The 12334-nt window shown below is 42.5% G+C and overlaps 1 protein-coding gene across 1 annotated transcript in view; it reads right to left on the bottom strand.

Annotated features, from left to right (window-relative positions):
• Positions 1 to 2226: 2226 nt before the first annotated feature.
• atp10b (ATPase phospholipid transporting 10B) overlaps positions 2227 to 12334 on the bottom strand; it is a 108656-nt gene continuing 98548 nt past the window's right edge. The window contains 8 exon segments of the mRNA XM_042326329.1: positions 2227 to 2524; positions 4039 to 4226; positions 5192 to 5296; positions 5422 to 5502; positions 6152 to 6217; positions 6376 to 6501; positions 7302 to 7378; positions 8217 to 8419. Coding sequence (XP_042182263.1) covers positions 2227 to 2524; positions 4039 to 4226; positions 5192 to 5296; positions 5422 to 5502; positions 6152 to 6217; positions 6376 to 6501; positions 7302 to 7378; positions 8217 to 8419 — 1144 coding nt within the window.

The raw sequence follows: 12334 nt of genomic DNA, 5'->3' as shown, positions 1-12334 counted from the left end.
GCGTCTGTCCATTGAGCAAATTTCTCTCAGGTGTCTAGGTCTGGGTGTGTCCCAAATGGCTCCCTATTCCATATATAGTCCACTACTTTTGACCAGGGACCATAGGGTGCCAAAAGTAGTGCACTATATAGGGAATAGGGTGCCATAGGGCTCTGGTCTAAAGTAGTGCACTATAAAGAGAAGAGGGTTCCATAGGGCTCTGGTCTAAAGTAGTGCACTATATAGGGAATACGGAGCCATTAATGACACAAAGCAGCCTAGGTGAGGCAGGGGAAGTTTAAATAAAACATACTAAGTGCTTTGTTCTGGAAAAGTGGAGGTTGTTTTTTGGAGAGGGGTGTAAGGATGGGGTGGACGGTGCAGGGTGGGAAGAGAGGCGAGACTGATTGGGTTATCAGTGTGCTCTGAAAACCATTGGTAGAGTAACAGGCTAATGTGTTTCCTAAGGAGGCTTGTTCTGAGGGGAAGTGGAGAGTGAAGAGTAGAGCCTCCCTTGTTCTGAGGGGAAGTGGAGAGTGAAGAGTAGAGCCTCCCTTGTTCTGAGGGAAGTGGAGAGAGAAGAGTGGAGCCTCCCTTGTTCTGAGGGGAAGTGGAGAGAGAAGAGTGGAGCCTCCCTTGTTCTGAGGGGAAGTGGAGAGTGAAGAGAGGAGCCTCCCTTGTTCTGAGGGGAAGTGGAGAGTGAAGAGAGGAGCCTCCCTTGTTCTGAGGGGAAGTGGAGAGAGAAGAGTGGAGCCTCCCTTGTTCTGAGGGGAAGTGGAGAGTGAAGAGAGGAGCCTCCCTTGTTCTGAGGGGAAGTGGAGAGAGAAGAGTGGAGCCTCCCTTGTTCTGAGGGGAAGTGGAGAGTGAAGAGAGGAGCCTCCCTTGTTCTGAGGGGAAGTGGAGAGTGAAGAGAGGAGCCTCCCTTGTTCTGAGGGGAAGTGGAGAGAGAAGAGTGGAGCCTCCCTTGTTCTGAGGGGAAGTGGAGAGAGAAGAGTGGATCCTCCCTTGTTCTGAGGGGAAGTGGAGAGAGAAGAGTGGAGCCTCCCTTGTTCTGAGGGGAAGTGGAGAGAGAAGAGTGGAGCCTCCCTTGTTCTGAGGGGAAGTGGAGAGAGAAGAGTGGAGCCTCCCTTGTTCTGAGGGGAAGTGGAGAGAGAAGAGTGGATCCTCCCTTGTTCTGAGGGGAAGTGGAGAGAGAAGAGTGGAGCCTCCCTTGTTCTGAGGGGAAGTGGAGAGAGAAGAGTGGAGCCTCCCTTGTTCCTTGTTCTGAGGGGAAGTGGAGAGAGAAGAGTGGAGCCTCCCTTGTTCTGAGGGGAAGTGGAGAGAGAAGAGTGGAGCCTCCCTTGTTCTGAGGGGAAGTGGAGAGAGAAGAGTGGAGCCTCCCTTGTTCTGAGGGGAAGTGGAGAGAGAAGAGTGGAGCCTCCCTTGTTCTGAGGGGGAAGTGGAGAGAGAAGAGTGGAGCCTCCCTTGTTCTGAGGGGAAGTGGAGAGTGAAGAGAGGTGCCTCTCTGTCTGTTGTATATTTTAGTATTCAAATACAATGGAAACTTGACACAGCATTTGACACCAGAAGACAGACAGAAGTAGTGATACTTTGCATCATTATACAAATATAGCTTTTTGGACATCATTATCATCACATCACTTGATTAATCATATATAGATAATCAGTCCCATCTTTGTCAAAATGACATTGTAATAAATATAATTCATTCTTCATTGCTCCTCTGTGTGATGTACTAAAGTTTCCCCTTGGATCCCCCAGGTTCTTCCAGGATCCCCCAGGTTCTCCCAGGATCCCCCAGGTTCTCCCAGGATCCCCCAGGTTCTCCCAGGATCCCCCAGGTTCTCCCAGGATCCCCCAGGTTCTCCCAGGATCCCCCAGGTTCTTCCAGGATCCCCCAGGTTCTCCCAGGATCCCCAGGTTCTCCCAGGATCCCCCAGGTTCTCCCAGGATCCCCCAGGTTCTTCCAGGATCCCCCAGGTTCTCCCAGGATCCCCCAGGTTCTCCCAGGATCCCCAGGTTCTCCCAGGATCCCCCAGGTTCTTCCAGGATCCCCCAGGTTCTCCCAGGATCCCCCAGGTTCTCTCAGAATCGCCCAGGTTTTCCCAGGATCCCCCAGGTTCTCCCAGAATTGCCCAGGTTTTCCCAGGATCCCCCAGGTTCTCCCAGAATCGCCCAGGTTTTCCCAGGATCCCCCAGGTTCTCAAGACAGAAAGGGGTTCAGAGATCTCTTGGTGATGACGTTCATCATGATGTCACTTTCTGTGATGTCTCAACTGGTTGTTGTTGGAGTTCAAACCGGACTGTGCTCTGAGGAGAAGGGCCCCAAGGTGGATGATGGTGAGGCAGTGGTGACATTGATTGCCCAGAGAAGGCTCCTGTTTCTGGGTCTATTCCGGCGCCCACCCCCCATGGGCTCTCTCCCCTGAGCCCCCTCCACTCCCTGATCCACTGTTCCTTGGTGGTGGGGTCCAGTCGCTCCAGATGCCTAGCCCGTACGATGGTGGAGGGGGCTACTGTGTTAATCAGCACACGGCATGTGTACCTGGAGGAGAGAGAGAGAGATGGTGTGGTAATGGTGGTGGTGGAGGGAAAGCAGGCCAGTATAAAATATGTGCCCATTTGATGTAAATCAGAGCATTGTGAACACGACGCCCGTTCTGAGTTCTGTGTGCGTGGGTGTGTGTGTGTGTGTGTGCACGTGTGCGTGTGTGTGTGTGTGTGTGTCAAGTCTGTGAATATGAAGCTCGTTCAGGGGCATGGATTCAACTCAGAGAGAGAAGAGAGGCTGACTGAGTCGCAACACACCCCTGATCTTTTCAGCATCTGCACTGACCTACAGAGAAATGTAGACATCAATATTATAATGTAACTAATGAAATGAGGCCCTGAATGACTGTTATTAAGGACTAATTTAACTAATGAAATGAGGCCCTGAATTACTGTTATTAAGGCCTCATTTAACTAATGAAATGAGGCCCTAAATTATTGTCATCAAGGGCTCTGTGCCCATCATATTTCTCTTCATGATCAACTCAGTTAATCTGATTATCATTTAATTTAATCTCAGGCCAATTCTCTCACTCACTCACTCACTCACTCACTCACTCACTCACTCACTCACTCACTCACTCACTCACTCACTCACTCACTCACTCACTCACTCACTCACTCACTCACTCACTCTCTCTCTCTCTCTCTCTCTCTCTCTCTCTCTCACACACACACACACACACACACACACACACACACACACACACACACACACACACACACACACACACACACACACACACACACACACACAGCCAACACTCGTCCAGGGAAGATCCAAGACAAATACTTTTATAAATAAATCCATAGCTTGAACCCCGACCAAACTGTCTGCTAGCCAGGTAGCAGTAACAGTGCCTCCACAGAAATGATGGTGTAAACTAGTACGACTTCCTTCTACAGTCTAGCTCCTTTCAGGGTTTCTATTGAAATACAGCTATATATATGCTAAAGTAATTATATAGTTTAATGTACATTACTATGTACAGGGCGACCACAGCAGTGATGACACAGACCAGGTAGACCGTCTGTTGTTGCTGCATGACTCAGTTGTAGATATACAGTATAACATATAAATGCCATATAGTACTATAGTAATGTTATGTTTACCTGGGCAGCAGGGCGACCACAGTAGTGATGACACAGACCAGGTAGACCGTCTGTTGTTGCTGCATGACTCAGTTGTAGATATACAGTATAACATATAAATGCTATATAGTACTATAGTAATGTTATGTTTACCTGGGCAGCAGGGCGACCACAGTAGTGATGACACAGACCAGGTAGACCGTCTGTTGTTGCTGCATGACTCAGTTGTAGATATACATTATAACATATAAATGCTATATAGTACTATAGTAATGTTATGTTTACCTGGGCAGCAGGGCGACCACAGTAGTGATGACACAGACCAGGTAGACCGTCTGTTGTTGCTGCATGACTCAGTTGTAGATATACATTATAACATATAAATGCTATATAGTACTATAGTAATGTTATGTTTACCTGGGCAGCAGGGCGACCACAGTAGTGATGACACAGACCAGGTAAAACATGGGGTCAGTCATTTGCTGCTGTAAGATCCAGTAGGGGTCTGATGGTGGATTACAACTGATACACACAGCACTGTAGACCAGGGTCACCATGAAGTACAGAGATACACTGCCCAGCATGATCAACCAGTGGACTACAGTCTAGAGGAGCAATAAGACAATAACACATGGGTTAACACATTATCAATAACACATGGATTAATACATTATCAATAAAACAGGGGTTAATATATTATCAATTACACAGGGGTTAATATATTATCAATAACACATGGGTTAATACATTATCAATAACACAGGGGTTAATATATTATCAATAACACAGGGGTTAATATATTATCAATAACACAGGGGTTAATATATTATCAATAACACAGGGGTTAATATATTATCAATAACACATGGGTTAATATATTATCAATAACACATGGGTTAATATATTATCAATAACACATGGGGTTAATATATTATCAATAACACATGGGTTAATATATTATCAATAACACATGGGTTAATATATTATCAATAACACATGGGCTAATATATTATCAATAACACATGGGTAGAGAAGTAAACAAGACAAGATCAACAAACAAATATGAATGGTTATGAATAGATATAACAGATATGAATGGTTATGAATAGATATAACAGATATGAATGGTTATGAATAGATATAAGAGATATGAATGGTTATGAATAGATACAACAGATATGAATGGTTATGAATAGATATAACAGATATGAATGGTTATGAATAGATATAACAGATATGAATGGTTATGAATAGATATAACAGATATGAATGGTTATGAATAGATATAAGAGATATGAATGGTTATGAATAGATACAACAGATATGAATGGTTATGAATAGATATAACAGATATGAATGGTTATGAATAGATATAACAGATATGAATGGTTATGAATAGATATAACAGATATGAATGGATGGTTATGAATAGATATAACAGATATGAATGGTTATGAATAGATATAACAGATATGGATGGGGTTGGGAATGAAAAGTTAGAGTGTATTAAAAAGTATTTTGACCATAGCTGAGAGCCGTAGCTCGCTCACTAAAACCAGATGTGACTCACCCAGGTTTTGATCTCTATGGCCAGATGCAGAAGGATTGTGAATAAAGACACAGTGTTAATAGGAGTTCCAAACGTGTAGATGTCTATGTCTGATCCATGGTAGGTCTGGAAAAGTGACAATTAACTCATTATATTTTACATTTGTTTTGAAAACGTTATTGTCCACTGAAATTGCCAAATTATACAAGCTATTAGAGGTGACTGTACAGTTTTTCGAGTGTCATTCTTACCCAAAATGGAATGAAGAAACAAACCAGACTTTGATAGAATGCGTCCAGCATGGAGATCCAAAATGTAAAGTGATTATATCCCTAAAATCAGAGACACACATTTTAGCCTAAAGAGATACGCAATAAAGTACTCATCTATTTACAGACATTACACATTGGGGTCTCACCACCAACACTAATATCGACACAGCAAGCATCTTCTCACCGATAGAAATGAGTTGTGACACCCTGACCTCTGACCCCTAAGGGTTAGGGTTAGGGTTAAGGGTTAGGGATAGGGTTAGGGTTAGGGTTAGGCTTAAGGGTTAGGGTTAGGGTTAGGGTTAGGGTTAGGGTTAGGGTTAGGGTTAGGGTTAGGGTTAGGGTTAGGGTTAGGGTTAGGGTTAGGGTTAGGGTTAGGGGGATAGGGTTAGGGTTAAGGGGGTTAGGGTTAGGGTTAGGGTTAGGGATAAGGGTTAGGGTTAGGGTTAGGGTTAGGGTTAGGGGGTTAGGGATAGGGTTAAGGGTTAGGGATAGGGTTAGGGTTAGGGTTAGGGTTAGGGATAGGGTTAAGGGTTAGGGTTAGGGATAGGGTTAAGGGTTAGGGTTAGGGATAGGGTTAAGGGTTATAGGGTAGGGTTAAGGGTTAGGGATAGGGTTAAGGGTTAGGGTTAGGGTTAGAGTTAGGGTTAGGGATAGGGTTATGGTTAGGGATAGGGTTAAGGGTTAGGGTTAGGGTTAGGGTTAAAGTTTGGATCAGGGTCATGCCAGAGAACCCATAGTAGAACTGGTACCAGAAGAGGAAGTTGACATAGGTCTGGGGGACAGATTATAAATGGCCCAAAGTCCTTACTGGGCCTTGAACCAATAAGAAGAAGAATATCTGACTTGGAAGAGATTGTAAGGCGCCTATCAACACAAGTGTTTAGATTGGTGTGATGCATTGGTGGTGGATGGACGGGGTGAAATGCCCACCACATTCTTGTAGAAAAAGTAGATGGCCATGTTAGCCAGTCTGCTGTAACACCAGTGACCGTGGACCAGGAGAAGCTTCTTCATGTGTTTAAAACAGGAGATGGAGAAGTCACTGGCCATGACAGCCTGCAGACAGAAGATAAACAGAAAAACATCACTGTATTTTTAAATTAAATGTTCAAATTTGTTAAGGACTCTTGGAAGATTAGTCCAAATGAGGACTAGAATGTATCCAAATGAAATCTAAATCAAATCAAACGCACACAGAGAATCAAACACAGAGAATCAAACACACACAGCTCCTTCAACACGTGTTTGGTTGAGTTTAGAAGGACAGAGAATCAAACGCACACAGCTCCTTCAACATGTGTTTGGTTGAGTTAAGAAGGACAGAGAATCAAACGCACACAGCTCCTTCAACACGTGTTTGGTTGAGTTTAGAAGGACAGAGAATCAAACGCACACAGCTCCTTCAACACGTGTTTGGTTGAGTTTAGAATTACAGAGAATCAAACGCACACAGCTCCTTCAACACGTGTTTGGTTGAGTTTAGAATTACAGAGAATCAAACACACACAGCTCCTTCAACACGTGTTTGGTTGAGTTTAGAAGGACAGAGAATCAAACGCACACAGCTCCTTCAACATGTGTTTGGTTGAGTTTAGAATTACAGAGAATCAAACACACACAGCTCCTTCAACATGTGTTTGGTTGAGTTAAGAAGGACAGAGAATCAAACGCACACAGCTCCTTCAACATGTGTTTGGTTGAGTTTAGAATGACAGCGAATGAAAAGCTTTCATATCCTGGTCCCAGATGTGTTTGTGCTGTCTTGTCAAATCATATGGTCATTGTCAAGACAGCACAAACAGATCTGGGACCAGGCTATGTCAGAGAATCTTCAGAGTAAAAGCCCTGACACAAACCTGCATGCCCTCCTGTCCCGATATACCGACGCCGACATCAGCTGCTTGGATCATGTTCACGTCATTCGCACCGTCTCCTGAAGTATTCCAGAGGCCATAGACAGAAAGGATCAGCTTAGATTGACTTTAAAACCACAACACCATAGACATAAAGGATCAGCTTAGATTGACTTTAAAACCACAACACCATAGACATAAAGGATCAGCTTAGATTGACTTTAAAACCACAACACCATAGACATAAAGGATCAGCTTAGATTGACTTTAAAACCACAACACCATAGACATAAAGGATCAGCTATACTTAGATTGACTTTAAAACCACAACACCATAGACAGAAAGGATCAGCTTAGATTGACTTTAAAACCACAACACCATAGACATAAAGGATCAGCTATACTTAGATTGACTTTAAAACCACAACACCATAGACATAAAGGATCAGCTATACTTAGATTGACTTTAAAACCACAACACCATAGACATAAAGGATCAGCTATACTTAGATTGACTTTAAAACCACAACACCATAGACAGAAAGGATCAGCTTAGATTGACTTTAAAACCACAACACCATAGACATAAAGGATCAGCTTAGATTGACTTTAAAACCACAACACCATAGACATAAAGGATCAGCTATACTTAGATTGACTTTAAAACCACAACACCATAGACATAAAGGATCAGCTTAGATTGACTTTAAAACCACAACACCATAGACAGAAAGGATCAGCTATACTTAGATTGACTTTAAAACCACAACACCATAGACACTAAAGGGGATATCTACAGACATTCTAAAACCCTTCCCAAACCTAAGACATTCCATTTGGTCACAGAACTGTTTAAGTTTACAATACATTACACTTTCTTATTGACTTCTCATGGATCCATCCTGGGGATCTCTTTACCTATAGCCAGGATCATGACCTTCAGTCTCTCCCTAACCACCTTAACAACGTTGCTCTTCTGTAAAGGCGTGACCCTGCAGCATAGCACAGAGCGGCAGCGCCGAGCTAGCTCCACAAACCGCTCCACCAGATCTGACTCCAGAGCCATGCCCAGGGTATGCCCATTAATCACCAGGCCGTTGGAGGGGCTGTGGTCCGGGCAGCTCCTGGACTTCCATACTACTCCATACATACTCCATACATACTCCATACATACTCCATGCATACTCCATACATACTCCATACTACTCCATACATACTCATACATACTCATACATACTCCATACATACGCCATACCTACTCCATACATACTCCATACCTACTCCATACATACTCCATACCTACTCCATACCTACTCCATACTACTCCATACATACTCCATACTACTCCATACATACTCTATACCTGCTCCATACATACTCCATACTACTCCATACATACTCCATACTACTCCATTCCTACTCCATACATACTCCATACATACTCCATACATACTCCATACCTACTCCATACATACTCTATACCTACTCCATACATACTCCATACTACTCCATACATACTCCATACTACTCCATACTACTCCATACCTACTCCATACCTACTCCATACTACTCCATACATACTCCATACTACTCCATACATACTCTATACCTACTCCATACATACTCCATACTACTCCATACATACTCCATACTACTCCATTCCTACTCCATACATACTCCATACATACTCCATACATACTCCATACCTACTCCATACATACTCTATACCTACTCCATACATACTCCATACCACTCCATACATACTCCATACTACTCCATTTCTACTCCATACCTACTCCATACATACTCCATACATAATCCATACCTACTCCATACCTACTCCATACATACTCCATACCTACTCCATACATATTCCATACATACTCCATACCTACTCCATACATACTCCATACCTACTCCATACATACTCCATACATACTCCATACCTACTCCATACATACACCATACATACTCCATACATACTCCATACCTACTCCATACTACTCCATACATACTCCATACTACTCCATACATACTCTATACCTACTCCATACATGCTCCATACTACTCCATACATACTCCATACTACTCCATTCCTACTCCATACCTACTCCATACTACTCCATACCTACTCCATACCTACTCCATACATACTCCATACTACTCCATACATACTCCATACTACTCCATACATACTCCATACTACTCCATACATACTCCATACTACTCCATACATACTCCATACATACTCCATACCTACTCCATACATACCTTCATCCTGGTCCCAGATGTGTTTGTGCTGTCTTGTCAAATCATATGGTCATTGTCAAGACAGCACTAACAGATCTGGGACAAGGCTATGTCAGAGAATCTTCAGAGTAAAAGCCCTGACACAAACCTGCATGCCCTCCTGTCCCGATATACCGACGCCGACATCAGCTGCTTGGATCATGTTCACGTCATTCGCACCGTCTTCTGAAGTATTCCAGAGGCCATTGACAGAAAGGATCAGCTTAGATTGACTTTAAAACCACAACACCATAGACAGAAAGGATCAGCTTACTACACCATACCTACTCCATACCTACTCCATACATACTCCATACTACTCCATACATACTCCATACATACTCCATACTACTCCATACATACTCCATACCTACTCCATACCCACTCCATACCTACTCCATACATACTCCATACTACTCCATACATACTCCATACATACTCCATACCTACTCCATACATACTCTATACATACTTCATACATACTCCACACATACTCCATACCTAATCCATACCTACTCCAACATACTCCATACATACTCCATACCTACTCCATACATACTCCATACCTACTCCATACATACTCCATACATACTCCATACCTACTCCATACATACTCCATACCTACTCCATACATACTACATACCTACTCCATACATACTCCATACCTACTCCATACATACTCCATACCTACTCCATACATACTCCATACTGCTCCATGCATACTCCATACATACTCCATACATACTCCATACTGCTCCATACAAACTCCATACATACTCCATACATACCCCATACATACTTCATTCACACTCCATACATACTCCATACCTACTCCATACATACTCCATACCTACTCCATACATACTCCATACATACTCCATACCTACTCCATACATACTCCATACTGCTCCATACATGCTCCATACATGCTCCATACATACTCCATACATACTCCATACCTACTCCATGCATACTCCATACTGCTCCATACATACCCCATACTGCTCCATACATACTCCATACATACTCCATACATACTCCATACATACTCTATACCTACTCCATACCTACTCCATACCTACTCCATACATACTCCATACCTACTCCATACATACTCCATACTGCTCCATACATACTCCATACTGCTCCATACATACTCCATACATACTCCATACATACTCCATACATACTCTGTACCTACTCCATACCTACTCCATACATACTCCATACATTCTCCATACATACTCCATACATACTCCATACATACTCTATACCTACTCCATACATACTCTATACATACTCCATGCATACTCCATATATACTCCATACATACTCCATGCATACTCCATACATACTCTATACCTACTCCATACATACTCCGTACATTCCCCATACATACTCCATACTACTCTATACATACTCTATACATACTCCGCACATACTCCATACATACTCCATACATACTCCATACATACTCCATATATACTCCATACATACTACATACATACTCCGTACTACTCCATACCTACTCCATTCCTACTCCATACCTCACCTCTTCAAGAGTACCGTCCAGTGTGGACGTATACACCGCCTGGAAAACACATTATACAGTTGGCTGTTATTTGTTGGCTGTTATTTGTTGGCTGGCTGTTATTTGTTGGCTGTTATTTGTTGGCTGGCTGTTATTTGTTGGCTGTTATTTGTTGGCTGTTATTTGTTGGCTGTTATTTGTAGGCTGTTATTTGTAGGCTGTTATTTGTTGGCTGTTATTTGTTGGCTGTTATTTGTAGGCTGTTATTTGTTGACTGTTATTTGTTGGCTGTTATTTGTAGGTTGGCTGTTATTTGTTGGCTGTTATTTGTAGGTTGGCTGTTATTTGTTGGCTGTTATTTGTAGGCTGTTATTTGTTGGCTGTTATTTGTTGGCTGTTATTTGTTGGCTGTTATTTGTAGGCTGTTATTTATTGGCTGTTATTTGTTGGCTGTTATTTGTTGGCTGTTATTTGTAGGCTGTTATTTGTTGAATGTTATTTGTTGGCTGTTATTTGTTGGCTGTTATTTGTAGGCTGGCTGTTATTTCTTGGCTGTTATTTGTTGGCTGTTATTTGTAGGTTGGCTGTTATTTGTTGGCTGTTATTTGTTGGCTGTTATTTGTAGGTTGGCTGTTATTTGTTGGCTGTATTTGTAGACTTGCTGTTATTTGTTGGCTGTTATTTGTAGGCTGGCTGTTATTTGTTGGCTGTTATTTGTAGGTTGGCTGTTATTTGTTGGCTGGCTGTTATTTGTAGGTTGGCTGTTATTTGTAGGTTGGCTGTTATTTGTAGGTTGGCTGTTACTTGTAGGTTGGCTGTTATTTGTAGGTTGGCTGTTATTTGTAGGTTGGCTGTTATTTGTAGGTTGGCTGTTATTTGTTGGCTGTTATTTGTAGGTTGGCTGTTATTTGTTGGCTGTTATTTGTTGGCTGTTATTTGTAGGCTGGCTGTTATTTGTTGGCTGTTATTTGTTGGCTGTTATTTGTAGGTTGGCTGTTATTTGTAGGTTGGCTGTTATTTGTTGGCTGTTATTTGTTGGCTGTTATTTGTAGGTTGGCTGTTGTTTGTAGATTGGCTGTTATTTGTAGGTTGGCTGTTATTTGTTGGCTGCCATTTGTAGGCTGTTATTTGTAGGCTGGCTGTTATTTGTTGGCTGTTATTTGGCTTTTCTGTTATTTGTAGGTTATCTGTTATTTGTAGGTTATCTGTTGTAGCT

Source organism: Oncorhynchus tshawytscha, linkage group LG08 (assembly GCF_018296145.1).
Source record: "Oncorhynchus tshawytscha isolate Ot180627B linkage group LG08, Otsh_v2.0, whole genome shotgun sequence".
NCBI classification, from domain to species: Eukaryota; Metazoa; Chordata; class Actinopteri; order Salmoniformes; family Salmonidae; genus Oncorhynchus; species Oncorhynchus tshawytscha.
Note: the sequence above shows the minus strand (reverse complement) of the source record. Positions and strands in the feature narration are given on the sequence as shown.